Source organism: Mobula birostris, chromosome X (assembly GCF_030028105.1).
Source record: "Mobula birostris isolate sMobBir1 chromosome X, sMobBir1.hap1, whole genome shotgun sequence".
Taxonomy (NCBI): Eukaryota; Metazoa; Chordata; class Chondrichthyes; order Myliobatiformes; family Myliobatidae; genus Mobula; species Mobula birostris.
Window position 1 is genome coordinate 76800204 of NC_092402.1, and position 17650 is coordinate 76817853.

The window sequence follows — 17650 nt, forward strand, 5'->3', positions numbered from 1 at the left end:
TTGCATGACCTATTTACTTAGCCCAGAGAATGCCTTCAGCTAAAGTATGATTATTTAAAGAGGGCCCACATCTTTAAATAATCCTCTGAGTTAGAGGGGTGTTATACATGCACAATGAATTACCATGGACTCATTATATCAATAATGCTGCTAAAATTTTAGAAGGTCATTCTGATTTGCTTTTATTTTATTAATTTAAAAGTCTATTGCAGTATTCCCTGTAAGCAGCGTGGGTGCATGGCCGCACGGTGACTGAAATGCTCCCGCTCACATAGCCTTTGTTGCTGCACAGCTGGAATTGGACGCAGCTAGAAAATGTTTACAAGACATGGAAGATTTTCTTTGGCGCCTTCAATTAATAAATAAAATCAAAGGTCTGTGATTTTTCAATTTTCAGTCGAAATATTCATAGTACGCATATGACAAAAAATAACATTTAAATTGTCGCACAGTTTTCAGGCCGTGTAAAACTTTCCTGCTCAGAGCAATGGTTGGTCCATGCAGCTGTAAAAAAAATTAGAGGGTTGGTTGGTCCATTGTATTCTTAAAATCACTTCACATATAAATTCCAATATAATTATAAAGCATATCAAATCTCTCAAGATGTCACTTGTACATAGATACTATTTCCATGAAGGAGGAGACATACACTCCTATTGTCCCTTCATCAAGGCCATTTTAATGTGGTAAAAATTCTTCTGAAGTTTACGTGTTTGTACTTAACTGCACCAAAAGAAATGTAATTGGGATGCCACTATCAGCTGGGACTTCAGTGCTCTTTCTTTAACTATGACAATGCAAGAGAGTATTTATTAGTCCGTTGTAATAATTTTCAGTTAAGCAAGTTTTCCTAAGCTGTTACCAGCTTTGTTATACATACCTGTAAATACATAAATTGTTATACTGCCTTCCTTTACAAGCCAGGAATGCTCCAGAGTGGATCGTAGTTGCAGCAGAACTGGCTGATCTCCGCCAGGTGTTTGGGAGTGCAAAGGTTGACCTCTGAGTCCTCGGGCTAAGGAGGTTGCACAAAACCAGCAAGATTCCTAAACCTGATGACTATCCACTGACCCCTAACCTCATGAAAATTGCCCCCGAGCAAGAACGACAAGACCATTGCTGCTTTGGAGCCTGGACACCTTGAGCACATTCTAAGCTGGATATCGTTAGAGACCCACACTACTGGCACAGGTGAAACACTCACTCATCAGTGTCCAAGAATAGAGAGCCCATCCAAAGTTTCAGTGTGAGTTGAATTCCTATTCCCAAGCTTGTCTGTCAGTCCATGCAAGGACATGGCTGCAGCTGTCCCAGCCTAAGCCACCAAAGGTAAAAGTGAAGAGCTTCTCAGAATCAAACAGGCTGGAGTTCTATAGCTGGCAGGAGTATCACTCCAAACTAGGAAACTCTCCAGTCAGCAGGATCCAAATCAGACACCAGGGTATCCCCAGCCTAAATTACAGTACATTATTAATCACACTGGTAGGGTTAGGCTGCAGGGCTCTTGCCTTCAATAGAACTCCACGAATTCCTGCCTTTACAAGAATAATGAAATAAATCTCACACTGTTTCCTATAATGACTGACAGTGTTGGTGGGTTGTGTATACAGACATACCTTTGACAGAATCATAGCACAGCCTCTCAAACAAATATATCACAGTGGCATTTTAATCCTGCTTTCCTGTTGTAGTCAGGAATTAAATGGAATAAAAGACTCAATTTACGCCACTTCAAGTAACTATGTAAACTCTTACCCAAGATGGAATTAATGTATATTGGCGAGAGAGGGTGGCTGAGTTTGAATTTATATCACTATCCACCCAACCCCACACACTAGCCATACCCTCACTCACTAAGTGGCCAGTTTCACAACTGGAAGAAAGGCAAGGGAACTTCGGCTGCTGGAAATTTGAAATAAAGACAGAAAATGCTGGAAATAATCAACCAGATTCTGTGGGGAGAGAAGCAGAATTAACGTTTCAGGCTGATGACCTTTCATAAGTTGTGGAACATAACAACTCTCCCTTCAGAAAGATTAGTGAAAAATCTCATTGTCTCCATCGTAATTGCTGAATGGCCCCAGGAAAAAATATTGAGTGAGTTTTCAAAGTACCATAATCCAATTGTTTTTGTGTGTTAAGATGAAAGAGCATTTTTTTAAAAAAAAAACACTAGCTTGAATCTACCATTTAAAACCATCAATTTATGCTTTGGAATGATTCCAAATTAGGAGTGGTTTTTAATCAGATAATGAAATAATAATACATTTCCAGGAGCAAGTGACAATTTAGAATATTTTAAAAATTGACTTCTCTTTTCAAATGATTTTTTTTCTCCCCACACCCTATTCCAATCCTTGATATTTGCTGGGAATATCACTTTCCTTTAGTCCTATATTCAAATGTCAATGTCCCATGACATCTTGGCTATTGAATGCCAACTGATTGCTGGAGCAGACAAGCACAATCGTTTATTCTCAGTTGATATCCATTACCATGTACTGTTCAGTAGGAACTATCATAGAGGCATACAGCTCAGAAATGGGTGACAAGTGAGGTGGAAAATCTAGTCAGGAGGAAGAAGGCAGCATACATGAGGTTTAGGAAGCAAGGATCAGATGGGTCTATTGAGGAACATAGGAAAGCAAGAAAGGAGCTTAAGAAAGGGCTGAGGAGAGCAAGAAGGGGGCATGAGAAGGCCTTGGTGAGTAGGGTAAAGGAAAACCCCAAGGCATTGTTCAATTATGTGAAGAAAAAAAGGATGACAGGAGTGAAGGTAGGACCGATTAGAGATAAAGGTGGGAAGATGTGCCTGGAGGCTGTGGAAGTGAGCGAGGTCCTCAATGAATACTTCTCTTCGGTATTCACCAATGAGAGGGAACTTGATGATGGTGAGGACAATATGAGTGAGGTTGATGTTCTGGAGCATGCTGATATTAAGGGAGAGGAGGTGTTGGAGTTGTTAAAATACATTAGGACAGATAAATCCCCCAGGCCTGACGGAATATTCCCCCGGCTGCTCCACGAAGTGCAGGAAGAGATTGCTGAGCCTTTGGCTAGGATCTTTATGTCCTCGTTGTCCACGGGAATGGTACCGGAGGATTGGAGGGAGGCGAATGTTGTTCCCTTGTTCAAAAAAGGTAGTAGGGATAATCCGGGTAGTTATAGACCAGTGAGCCTTACGTCTGTGGTAGGAAAGCTGTTGGAAAATATTCTTAGAGATAGGATCTATAGGCATTTAGAAAATCATGGTCTGATCAGGGACAGTCAGCATGGCTTTGTGAAGGGCAGATCGTGTCTAACAAGCCTGATAGAGTTCCTTGAGGAGGTGACCAGGCATATAGATGAGGGTAGTGCAGTGGATGTGATCTATATGGATTTTAGGAAGGCATTTGACAAGGTTCCACATGGTAGGCTTATTCCGAAAGTTAGAAGGCATGGGATCCAGGGAAGTTTGGCCAGGTGGATTCAGAATTGGCTTGCCTGCAGAAGGCAAAGGGTGGTGATGGAGAGAGTACATTCAGATTGGAGGATTGTGACGAGTGGTGTCCCACAAGGATCTGTTCTGGGACCTCTACTTTTCGTGATTTTTATTAACGACCTGGATGTGGGGGTAGAAGGGTGGGTTGGCAAGTTCGCAGATGACACAAAGGTTGGTGGTGTTGTAGATAGTGTAGAGGATTGTCAAAGATTGCAGAGAGACATTGACAGGATGCAGAAGTGGGCTGAGAAGTGGCAGATGGAGTTCAACCCGGAGAAGTGTGAGGTGGTACACTTTGGAAGGACAAACTCCAAGGCAGAGTACAAAGTAAATGGCAGGATACTTGGTAGTGTGGAGGAGCAGAGGGATCTCGGGGTACATGTCCACAGATCCCTGAAAGTTGCCTCACAGGTGGATAGGGGTGTTAGCTTTCATAAGTCGAGGGATAGATTTTAAGAATCGCGATGTAATGATGCAGCTCTATAAAACTCTGGTTAGGCCACACTTGGAGTATTGTGTCCAGTTCTGGTCACCTCACTATAGGAAGGATGTGGAAGCATTGGAAAGGGTACAGAGGAGATTTACCAGGATGCTGCCTGGTTTAGAAAGTATGGATTATGATTAGAGATTAAGGGAGCTAGGGCTTTACTCTTTGGAGAGAAGGAGGATGAGAGGAGACATGATAGAGGTGTACAAGATAATAAGAGGAATAGATAGAGTGGATAGCCAGCGCCTCTTCCCCAGGGCACCACTGCTCAATACAACAGGACATGACTTTAAGTTAAGGGGTGGGAAGTTCAAGGGGGATATTAGAGGAAAGTTTTTTACTCAGAGAGTGGTTGGTGCGTGGAATGCACTGCCTGAGTCAGTGGTGGTGGCAGATACACTAGTGAAATTTAAGAGACTACTAGACAGGTGTATGGAGGAATTTAAGGTGGGGGCTTATATGGGAGGCAGGGTTTGAGGGTCGGCACAACATTGTGGGCCGAAGGGCCTGTACTGTGCTGTACTATTCTATGTTCTATGTTCTAAATAACTCTTTTGACCCAGCATCTTCAAGCCCACCATCTGAACGGTGATCTTGAGCAAAGCTCAAGACAGTTCCCTCACTCTTTTTTCAGTCTAGGGTGGCTGAAATTAATTCATGATCCCAATGGTTGTTCAAGATAACGTAAACTAAAATAGTACAGACAGACAAATTACAAGACCTTACAGTCAATATAATATGGTCCAATACCATGACATAAGTATCCACTAGGTGATACACACTCACTCTATTTATCAGTCTGAGAATAGATCAAATGAAATAATTTACAATTAAATTATGCATATAAGGTTAGTCATAACTAATTTGATATTGCATATGAAACTCCATTTTGTGGCTGCTACTCATAACATAGATTAAATGTATTTCAAAGTTGTGAAACATTCTGCAGTCCTTATTTTCCATCTCTGACAGTTAGTGAGACTGAAACACTGATGTAAACAGTGTTCTTGCAACTTCAGCATAACTTTTAATAACTTGGAGAACAGAAAAGAAGTTTAGACTGTCCACTCTGTTGCAAACAGTTATGGAGATTTATGTACCACAATTCAAGCACTTTCCAACAAAATAATCTCACAGAGGATAATGTCCAGTAGAAAGTCAGACAAATGAAAGGGAGAATCTGCAACATTCCACTCCAACCGCCTCAGGCAAGCAAAACCAGCCAGGCTTTCACTACCTGTGCAAAATTGTTACAAATGATCCCCACTTTGCTGGATGGTACTCTGTTGTCCCAAACATTGGTTATAAGTAATGCTATCTCTGTTAAAATACCATCATCCCAAAAAATTACATTTTGTGGGAGTATTACATGCACGCTTATTACATTTATATGAGTTTTTAACTGAATTAACAACAGATCTTTCTTGAAGTAATGAAATACTGAAATGCATTGTGCTCATCCATAATCCTAACAATGATGAACGGACTCTGGTGATAGTGATCCTAAATGTCTCTAAAATGTGATTCGGGTAGAATCTGGGTACTAGTGAGTTGAGCTACACAAGTCTGGGAACTGGCATTGAATTCATTCCAGAATGTGTGGATGCAAGCCCTATTTCTCCACTTTTAAAAAGGGGTTGACCATTATAACTTACGCCAAGGATAAAGTAGGCTTCTTTAATAAAACTGAATTGAATTAAGCACTACAAGCCTTTTGCTTCATGTACATGCAAATGCCATTATGAGAAGTGAAATGCCTGGCACCTATTATTTTTAACATCATTTGGACTCCTCACTTTGTAGAACTCAAAGAAACTCATAAAAAATACAAAAATTATATAATTAAGTTGTGCTTTTACCCTAATATCCTTGTACATGTCTGAATGAGTTTACATTACACTAGAACCAATTCCTATCATCTTAGATTCACAGCAAAGTTGTGTTTTAAGACAGTCTAAGCTCTTTAAATATATGGAGAAATTACTTGAAACTAAAAAAATTACTCTTATGAATAATATTGATCAAGAAATATTTAATTGTGTTTAAGCCAATTCTTGACAACCATTTTGAATTAGCTAATTACAGAAACACAAAATATGAATTACTTTCTGGAGAAGGCATCTCAAAACTGCTTCTATCTTGAACTGATTCTTCCCACAATAAATTAACGACCATCCTAAAAATAATACTAATCATACAAAAAAGTTTGTGTTCAGGAGAACCTAATGACTGACCACAAAAGTGGAAGAAATAATGTGGAGAAGATTAGAGTGGTAGAAAGCATTTGAGGTAGGGTACTGATACAATTGTGATACCAGACCAGGGGATATGAATGTTTGACATAGAATTTGTTAGGAAATATGTCCTCTCTTGTTGGCAGTTTAAACTAATTTCTTCCATGGCTTTGCTCTGATATGCTCCACTCCATTCACTGTGTGCGAGCAGATGAATAGACAGAGCCTTTGAGACTAACATTCACTTGCTTTGCTTTCCATTAAAAGCCACGCAATAGTATTTAATATAGTATACTGTATAATGCACAGTGCAAATTCGCTTAGGTACAATGCAGTGATGGTAATTACATGTCCTGGTTACAATGTAGTAATGGGAAGTATACGTCACAGGCTAGAATGCAGTAACGGGAATTATGCGTCACAGGCTAGAATGCAGTAACGGGAATTATGTGACACATGGCTCCAATGCAGTAACTGGAATTATGCGTCACAGGCTACAATGCAGTAATGGGAATTATGTGTCACAGGTTTCAATGCAGTAATTGGAAATATGTGTCAACGGGTACAATGCAGTAAATGAAATTATGCGTCACAGGCTGCAGTAGCGGGAATGATGTGTCACAGGCTACAATGCAGTAATGGGAGTTATGCGTCACTGGCTACGATGCCATAATGGGAGTTATACATCACAGGCTACAATGCAGTAAATGAAATTATGCATCACAGACTACAATGCAGAAATGGGAGTTATGCGTCATAGGCTTCAATGCAGTAATGAAATTAGGTGTCACAGGTTACAATGCAGTAACGAGAATTATGTCTCACAGGCTACAATGCAGTAATGGCAACTATGTGTCACAGGCTTTGATGCTATAATGGGAATTATGCATCACAGGTTTCATTGCAGTAATTGGAATTATGCCTCAATGGGTACAATGCAGTAAATGAAATTATACATCACAGTCTACAATTCAGTAACAGGTATTATGCGTCACAGGCTTCATTGCAGTAATGGGAGTTATGCGTCACAGGCTACAATGCAGTAACAGGAATTATGTGTCACAGGCTTTAATGCTGTAATGGGAATTATGCATCACAGATTTCAATGCAGTAATTGGAATTATGCGTCAATGGGTACAATGCAGTAAATGAAATTATGCGTCACAGGCTGCAATGCAGTAATGGGAGTTATGTGTCACAGGCTTCAATGCAGTAACAGGGAAATTATGTACTACTTGTTTCAATCCAGTAATGGATCATTGGCTTATTATGTATCATTGGCTTCAATGCAGTAACAGGAATTATGCGTCACAGGCTACAATGCAATAATGGGAGTTATACATCACAGGCTATAATGCAGTAAATGAAATTATGCGACACAGACTACAATGCAGTAATGGGAGTTATGTGTCACAGGCTTCAATGCAGTAATGGGGAAATTATGTATACAGGCTTCAATGCAGTAATGGGAATCATATGTAACAGGCTACAATGAAGCAATAGCAATTATGTGTCATACGCGACAATGCATTAATGAGAATTATGCATCACAGGCTACAATGCAGTAACAGGTATTATGTGTCACAGGCTTCAGTGCAGTAATGAGAATTATGTGCTACTTGTTTCAATCCAGGAACCAGTATTATGCATCATTGGCTTCAATGCAGTAAAAGGAATTATGTATCACAGGCTACAATGCAGTAACAGGAATTATGTATCACAGGCTACAATGAAATAATGGGAATTGTGCATCACAGGCTTCAATGCAGTAATGACAATTATGCGTCACAGGCTTTAATGCTGTAATGGGAATTATGCATCACAGGCTACAATGCAGTAAATGAAATTATGTGTCACAGGTTACAATGCAGTAATAGCAATTACCTGTCACAGGTTTCAATGCAGAAATGGATTATGCATCACAGGCTACAATAGAGTAATGGGAATTCTGTGTCACACGGAACAATGCAGTAATCAGAATTATGCGTCACAAGCTTTAATGAGGTAACGGGTGTTATGCATCACAGGCTTCAATGCAGTAAGAGGAATTATGTGTCACAGGCTACAGTGCAGTAATGGGAATTATGCGCTACAGCTGTCAATGCAGTATTGGGTATTATGCATCACAGGCAACAATGCAGGAATGGAAATTATGTTTCAAGGGCTTCATTGCAGTAACGAGAATTATGCATCACAGGTTTCAGTGCAGTAGTGGGGGAGTTATGCGTCACAGGCTTCAATGCAGTAACGGGAATATGCGTCGCATGCTACAATCCGATTTTTTTTAACTAAGACGTTTTTTGAACTAAAGACACAGCGTTACATGGTTGTGACCAGCAATGTAAGTAACCATGAGAAAATTATATGATTTTCAATTCATTTGTTCAGTTTTCTTCATAGAGAAGACAATTAGATTGTGCCAAGAATTTTCTAGTTTGCGCCATCTCACGTTGTGTCAGTTTTGGTTGCTGCCTCTTGCGCTTCATCTTGAAAAATGTTTCCCTATAACTTGTATGAGAAATCATTGAAACCCACAATTACCTTAGCAGATGCAGGACATGATATTATCAGGTTTGCAGGTTGATTCGTTGGTTAGATATCTGAGATCTATTTATTCCCACCGTATTACGACCAAAATGCTTGCCAGCCTATGGACCAAACACAGCACTACTAAAAACAGAAAATGATAGAGACACTCAGCAGGTGCGATGCCATATGCGGAAAGAAAAAAAAACATTTCACACTGAAGCCTCTTCTTCAGTTTGCAACATTCATTCTGTTTGTCTCTCAACAAATGCTACCCGTCTTGCTGGCCATCTTTGTTTTTATTTCAGATTTCCAGCATCTTCGGGAGTTTTGCTTTTCAAAACTCCACTTTAGGGTGGTTTAACTGATCTCAGTGTGAGCAATGATAGGGGCTCTAGTGTGGCAGATTCTGTGATGCTCTCGTGATTGAATACAACTGCCTCGGGCACATAGCAAAACACATAGCCAAGGAATTGTCAAGATAAAACAATTATTTAGTGTCTTTAATTAAAATAGCCATTCCAAAATGCCATACCGTGTGTTATTGTGTTTCAGTGACTTTCAAGTATGGTTGCTATTGTATTATCCCCATTCTATCCAGGGCTATCCCATTCAGAATCACAAAGACGAATTAAATTTGTTGGAAGAATTTTTTCTAGGAACGTGAAGTATACTGAACTCCGCCATGAACGGTCCCAAGCCAGGCTGCGAAAGGAGGAGATTTGAACATCGGGCGGGCAATCCCACCTCATAAAAACCCAGAGCTATAGAAATGCCAACAGAATCTCCAAAGACCTGGGAGAGGAAGGATCTTCGCCTCTAAGACGTATGAAGTCGGGTGGTGTATGGGAGAGTCACAGGGCAGAACAACCTTCCGCAGGACAGATGACTCTGGGGAGACGCTGTCGCCGGCCTATGGCCCAGTAAGGGTAATGGCTTTAAGAAGAATGGCATTAGTCATTATAGCTGTTGAGTGAATACTTCTTTGTTAAGTGTAGAAACTTTATCGTAAATGCTGTCAAAGTTACCTGAATGGCTGCAGTCAGCAGTCATTCCTTTGATGATACCGTTTCAATACTCTATAAACCAAAGCAAAGTTGGCGAGAAGCCCTTTGCCTTTAAGACACCATCCATTGCAATGAAGCCTACATTACGACTGGTGTAACAACTAATTACTGGTAAAATAGTCTTGGATTTTCTGATGTGAAAATTGGTTGTTTCAGGACGAAGAGCAGGAGCTGCATATTCTATACATTTGAAAAGGTGTCTCGGGGGTCCTTTGTTTTAAAGGGAGATGCATCGTTGTTTTTATATTTTCCACTTTCTTTTCTGCGGTTAAGGTACTCAACGGAGGTCCAGGATATTCAGTATTCCACAGGCGGTTAGATGTGTGTACTTTGCCCTGTCCGGGTTCATTAGGCGCAATTGGATTGCTAACAGGCTATTGGGAAGATCAAACTTCACCCTGGTCGACCCCTGAGTTATTTGAAAGTGTAATTAATAGCGGTTGGCGAGTAACAAACGCAGCACTGAGCTGCAGGAATGATAAGGGGGTAGAAAGGGAAGAAGGTGAGTGGTGGGGATGTGCCAACAGCTGCCGAGGGAGAGGGAGCAATTTCAACCGAGGCAAAGCAGATCATTGCAGGGCCGGAAAACGAGTGTAAAATCGACAAGGGCATTTGCTCTGTAAAATTAAAGCACTTAAAATAACACCCTGAATAGCACAATACCACACGTACTAATATTCTTGTTTTTTTTTCCCCCCGTCTTAAATTCACATATAGTCGGGAATGAGAATGAGAAAGTGGAAGATAAATGCGGTGGGTCAGGGGGAGATGGATGAATGGAGCGGCAAGTCTATTTGTTATGTGTTGGGAGCAAGCATATTGTGGTGATCACTATAATGTCTCAGACACATCCTTCCACTTCACCAACACGGAATAGTTCGTTCCAAGTTCTAATTACAGCACTCCTATCTGTAAATCCTGAAATGCGATCAAACTGCTATCATAACTAGATCATTTTAACCAATTCTTGAACCCGCGGAGGTGAGTTAAAGCATAGAACAGTACACCACACGAGCAGGCCCTTCGGCCCACAATGTCTGTGCTAACATGATACCGTTTAAGAAAGAAGAGGACGGTGAGCTCCCTGATACTTCCTCCCCGAGTCTCTCTACCCTCCTTTCGGACGGTACTTTTTTGTTGGAAACTATTCTGATCTGCTAGTTTGATAAATCCCATTGGGTCTTGAATGGCTGCACTGTGCTGTCGCTTTATTTGGATAAGGCAAACAGGAGGTTGCTGTGAAATAAAAACACAAGAGATTCTGCGGATGCTGAAAATCCAGAACAACACACACAAAATGCTGGAGGAACTCAGCAGGTCAGGCAGCATCTATGGAAAAGAGTAAACAATCGACATGGAATGGACATTGCAGGTGGTTATAAGCGGCTTGGAGAGATGAGTTCCGGAATTTGAATTATCTAAAGTCTATGAATCAAATTGAACAATGTTCTCCCCCCCCCCCCCCCCGCCTTAAATTGAATCGAAGCTGTGCCCGCGGAAGTTTAAATAGATTGGAAAGTGATTTGTATAAATCAGGCGGAGTGGGAGGTACGGATTACGATCAGACTCAGTCCATGGTATCTACTTATACTGTGTGTGTGTTTGTCTGTCTTTCTGTGTAAGTAAATGTTTGTGTCTGTCTTTCTGTGTGAGTGAATGTCTGTGTGTTTGTGTGCCTCTGTCTGTCTTTCTGGGTGAGTGTGTGTTTGTGTGTGTCTGTCTTTCTGTGTGAGTGTGTGCGTGTTTGTGTGTCTGTGTCTGTCTGTCTTTCTGTGTAAGTGAGTGTTTGTGTGTCTCTTTCTGTGAGTGAATGTGCGTGCCTGTCTTTCTGTGTGAGTGAGTGTCTATGTGTGTGCTTGTGTGTCTGTCTATTTTTTCTTTGAGTGAGTGTCTCTGTATGTGTGCTTGTGTGTCTGTGTGTGTGTCCGTCTGTTTGTCTTTCTGTGTGTGTATGTGCTTGTGGGTCTCGGTGTGTATGTCTGTCTTTCTGTGTGAGTGAGTGCATGTGTGTGTGTGTGTCTGTCTTTCTATATGGGTGACTGTGTGTGTGTTTAGGATATGCTGTGTGTCCCGACAGGCTAAATTTAGGGTTTAATCCACTTGAAGAAAATATTACACCGAAAGCGAACTTGATTGATTAAATCGTGTTATTAAATCGATATCGCAGCCCATCCCAGACAGCGCATTTTATTTTGACTTGAAATTCTGCCGAGATTAAAGGCGCCGTTTGCGTGCATGGGCTCATATCCGAACGCCCTTTTCCTTTGGGAACCGAACGCCTTTCCGATCTAAAAATAATCCGGTAATTAGAGAGATTTCCAGATGAGCCAAGGATGAGCGAACCTGGTATGGGAAAGAATGATAGGGTGTTCTGGGAATGGGGTGGGGTGGGGGTTCATTCATACATTGAGTACATCATTCATCCGACTGTCACTATCACTCCGTACTGTCCACAGAGTAGAATTGACCTGTGGTCCCTCCCGTTTCCCCACTGCGCCTCATGCGCTGCTTATGAACACATTTTTACCAGACTCCATCTCTGAAAGGGTTAACGTGCGGCTGGGTGGAAGGCGATGTCATTTCACTGTCAGGAATCATGTGGTCATTGCCACGGACCAGTGGGAATTAGAATACAGGAGAGTGCAGCACAAAAGCAGGCCCTTCGGCCCATGATGGCTGTACCGAGCACCACGCCAAATTAAACTAAATTACTTCTGCCTGAACGTGATCCACATCCCTTCCCTGCATATTCATGTGTCTAATACCACTACCGTATCTGCATCCGCCACTACTCCGGCAGCCCGTTTCAAGCACCTACCAGTCTTTGTGTAAAAAAAAACTTGCCCCCCACCTCCCTGCGCCCCCGTCTCTCTCAATGATAATGAAAAGAGAGCACGGCCTCACATTCCAGGGATCTGAGACGGTTCCTGGACCATTCACTGCCAGTGGTTTCGTATCCAACCCCAGTTCCCGAACGGACTAACTCGCGCCTGCCCCTCCCGGGCCGGGCCATGCTGTACGAAACAACAGACAATTGCCCGTGAGCTGCTCTGAAGCGCTGTTATCTGACATATGCTGAATGGAGCCACCCGCGTGTCCTCCAATTGTGAACATGTACTATTGGAGTTTAATAGATAACACATTAGCGAATATTTCAGCCGGCTGCCTTTTATTAATTATTAATGGTGTAAATCAATGAAACGGTAAAATTAGCTATAAAGGGATCTGTTTACATTACAGAACATCTCTCTGCGTGGGACGGGTGTGGGACTGAGACAGAGAGGTAACATTGAGGAAGGGATGTATTGTAATAGTATACATTCTTCCCAAAGATAATCTATACTGTAATAAATGCGCTGCTCCAAAGGTCAGGTGACACAAATTATACAAATCTGTATCCATATTCCGACATTGTATCCTAATCATACTGCAAGTTTTACGATCCAGATGCACTAACAAATCCGCATATCTCGCCCGAAGTAATGCGAACGCATTGTGGTTCTACAGGTAATCTGGGGCTCCTTTAAATCCCCCAATACTCTAAATGGGTAAAGGGTAAGAAAAGTATATCTCTCTATTTTCACTCGCTGTCTCTCTCTCTCTCTCTCTCTCTCTCTCTCTCATACACACACACACACACACACACACACACACACACATTATAACAATAAGAACATATTAAAAGCAAAACCTACGGAGAGTGGGGATACGATAGACCAGGGCCAACCTTGGAATGACAGAATTCGTATCACCCGCTAAAGAGCTTAGCGGCGACAGATCACAGGAGTGCGAGTCACCACACAGATTCTTCAGACAGAACAAGACTGTAGGGCCACTTCGGATAGGAGAGGCTGTGGAGAATGGTGAGGTGAGATGGCCGGAGGTGACATGCCCTCAAACTACGGCAGCGGAGATCAGATGAACATCTGGCGACCATCCAGCCGGGGGGGGAGGGGGGGAAGCTATCCTACATTCGAGTCTCAAATTCTCCCTCAGGCTCATAGTTTGGGAAATGGACCATGGTGAAAAAATACGACTGAATGTTCATTCACCTTATCACACGAATTGTGGATTCGGTGTTGTACGGCACCCACACACTGTTCTATTCAGGACACAGAAACAAATCGTGTTCCACAGGTTGAAAACTTGCTAACAATTCCGAGAGATACCAGCAACACTGTTGCACATTAGTATAGCATTTCTGTAAAATAAGCGCTCTGTGTTTAACTAAAGTAAATTAAAACCTCTCAGTGATTTAACGTGTTTATAACGAATACAATAATATAATTTTCTGTAATAATTTCTGTTCATGATATATTATACTATATATGACTATATTGAACCATCCAATCATAAGCCGTATCGTAGTCAAAATGTTATTTGTTATGCTGAAATCTTCAATGGGTTGTATCGGTAATCTACCCTGAAGTATCTTTCAATATTCTTTAAAGAGCTATAAAATTAGTTAACTAATATCTGGAAATACGATCTAATATGCTGTAATCCCCTGTAATACCACAAGTCATTCGCTGATCTTCTTGAATATACCAGCAGCGTGTAAATTTCAATAGTAAACGGGTTGATACACCCTCACGTTTTATTTGTTGACAGAGATGTGGGCGTTGTCGACAAGGCCAGCAACACTGAGCACAGTTAACAACCCGCCTTCTTCAGTCGTTGAATCCTGCTGAAAGCGTTCAAACTGAACCCCAAGCTGAATTACCGCGAGTGAGTTCCAGGATTTAGACTTGGTGAAGATAGTCCATGTGCCTCTATTTACTACACGTTGCTACCATGCTCTATAAAGTCCCTTGTTAAGTGAGCATTATGTTCAGTGGTATTCTGCAATACCTTACAATAATAATAATATCGTAGTGTATTATAGGATCATATGAAGCATAATAATTTAATGACCCGTGATACAATATCAAACTCTCACACGCAGTAATTGTATGTAATGTTCTGTCTTGAGTGCTGTCTGCCTACTTGTATTTGTATTGGCTGCTGAGTTCAATTAGTCTGAGATGTTCCCAATTACATCAGGCTTTGGTTCCTAGTGTCTTTTTAGAGATGTAGTGCGGAATAGGCACTTCGGGGCCTTCGAGCCACGCCGCACAGCAGTGCACCGATTTCACCCCAGCCTACAATGACAAATTAACCTACTAACCGGTACGTCGGAGGAAACGTACAAGCTCTTTCCAGAGGATTCTGGAATTGAACTCCGAACTCTGGCGCCCCGAGTTTTAATAATGTCGCGCTAACCGTGGTGCCCCGGGTATTGGGACTGCTTTTACTTTTACCATTACACCTGCACCCCTGTCCGCTCTGCGCAGCAACCTTTCCTTCTGAAACTGCACTGTTTCCCTGTTAGGCTTTGTTTTGACAGGTTTATTGCATGGGAATGAGTAATAAACTACCACACCGACAGATTCTCCTTTCGCTTGCGAAGTACTTATGACATTAGTAGGGTCCAGCGGGAAATGCGGTGACGGGCCATCAGTGAACATCGGAGAGATTTCGCCGAGGGAGGGATTGCGACGTTAGGAATACTGGTCGGTGGCGGAGGAGATCGCGAGAAGTGGCACTTGGAAGCAGATAACAACTAAGCCGTCGATTCCTTCAGCAGTGAGAGACAGACACAGCAGTTGTAAAGTACCTCTTACACATCGCCATTCATGCGAGCGTGAATTAAACTGTATCCTTCTCAAACTGAAACGGATTACTCGCTAGATTAAATCTCTGTCATTACAGTTTAATACAATGATTAGTGGTTCTGTTTAAAGTTTAAACCAATTAATGTCCCACCTCTGATCTTCGCCTTTAACACAAGTGGCTGTGTGTTTTTACCCGGGGTTTGTACCCTGACTTACCTCGCTTGATGAGGCTCCCTCTACCCTCGAGACTGCAGTTCCAGCGCTCCGACCTGAACTGGTACCGGCACTCAAGCGTGCTGAGACGGATCGCTTCCCGCAGACCTTCCGCTAACCCGGGCTCCCTCCGACACAGCCGCTTCTGCCTGCGGAATAGTTTCAAGCTGTCGCACTGCTTCAGATGAACCTTCCCAGTGCCGAAATCCTCCACGATAGGGGTCGAAAAGACAGCCAAGGGTTCCTTCCCGGTCAATCTGCTTAAAGGAAGAAGAGAATCAACGAGGGGAAGGGAAAGATGTACGGGAGGGAAACAAACGGCAACCGGCATTTACCAGGGAACCTCTGGGCAAAGGGACCCGATCAATCTCTTCTCCAAACAGTGCATGGTTCATGCTGCAGAAAGACATCTCCACTGGATACTCAACTTTCCAACTTCAGGCGCTGTGTGTGGATCTGTATCTGTCTCGCTTACCCCTCACATTCTATAATACATTGCATGTTTAAGTGGAATACTAAATTGCTTAAATGCTGGTACATAGCTTTATGGATTGGAAAGGGATGGACCATATCAGTAGAACCGACCCAAAGTAAGACGACCCAGGAACGATGATGCTCGCTGCCGTGAGCAGGGTGATCAGAGATCCAGTGCTCGGGAGCCGGCAGCGCATTTTGTCGAATCTCTGCTGCTCCTCATCTCGTTTGGCGGTGCCTTGAATGCCTCTGCAGAGCAAGTCAGGCGTTCACTGCACTAAAGGACCGTGCGACCAGGGCACACCCCAAACCGTCGTACACAGAACTCGTCCTATTGGACTGTCTCGGGCCATCCAGCGATCCATTGGCTGGATTTGGCGGAGGGCGGAGCTTTGGGGCTCAGGTGCATTTTAACACCTGGAAATGGATCGGAGGTGGTTTGTTTCCAGTCATTCCAATCGGTTGTCCCACTCCTTTCCATAAGGAATTGGTGGTGGGATGTATGGTTCGCGTTAAACGCAAAGGTGAACAGCGGACTCGCTGACCAACGGACTGTTCCCAAAGGATGTCTGTCCCATCTAGATAGACATCAAGGGAAAGAAGACCTCTTGGTCTGCCCGAAACTTGTTGGTCTCCCAGCATGGCGAGATGCCCATAACGGAATGCTGCTGTCTGGCATATTCCAGTACGTGCTGAGAGAGGCACTGAAGCCGATCCAAATACTCTGTGCGAAAGGACCACAGTCTAGGCTCCTTCCACGGAGGCTGAGTCGGTGGGGAAGTTCCTCAAGCATGAGTGGCAATGGTGCTCCGTTTTTTTAAAGCAATTAACGCTACTGAATGTTTTGACCATAAGACGCGAAGAATGTTTTCGCATTGTTTATTCTTTTGTCTAGATAAAAAATAAACCGGCCAGTTGCCCTGACTGATAGTGGGATACTGCTGGTACAGAGAAGTTACCAGTCTCCTCAAAAATCACTGCATTCCAAAAGGAACCGACTGTGCAACGGTCCTCCAAGCTCACAATACATCATCGTAGCTCCAAATCCTTACCGGAGTGTTGGCAATACTAAACGGTTAGACAAATGTTGCTACTGCAGATGGAGATGAGGCCGTACTGCACTATTTCTGCAGTTACCTGTCCAGATACCTAGGGACTTTTCAACTTGTTTGCTGTACCTTACGGCAAAGGCGAATGACTTGCCCAACACGGACATGCGCAGCCACCGTTCGTTCCCTCCTTTTAAAAGCATGCAGGCAGGTATATAAGAGACTTCAGCTGTAATAGCATCTCACGGTCACTTTGGTAGAGGCGTCGGCTGACGCGGCCTGTGTGCGCTCCGTAGTAGTGATATAATGATGAGATCGCCTACTTTAGTGATATAAATGTTGCGAGTTCTTTCCAGCATCCCGTGTGATATTTGGGCTCCTCCTGAGAGGGCCCATGGGATCTGGAATTTATATGATGCCAGCACTCTCAACTAAGGAGCAGGACTGTGGCGATAGGTCTCCTCC

At 42.8% G+C, this 17650-nt stretch overlaps 1 protein-coding gene across 1 annotated transcript in view; it reads right to left on the reverse strand.

The window, feature by feature from the left end:
• The window catches only part of wnt9b (wingless-type MMTV integration site family, member 9B), a 29693-nt gene extending 13327 nt beyond the window's left edge, over positions 1–16366 (reverse strand). The window contains exons 1-2 of the mRNA XM_072249009.1: positions 16248–16366; positions 15666–15919 (exon numbers count right to left, since the gene is read on the reverse strand). Coding sequence (XP_072105110.1) covers positions 15666–15919; positions 16248–16333 — 340 coding nt within the window. The 5' untranslated portion in view covers positions 16334–16366. The remainder of the gene's footprint in view (positions 1–15665; positions 15920–16247) is intronic.
• Between the last annotated feature and the right edge of the window lie 1284 nt (positions 16367–17650).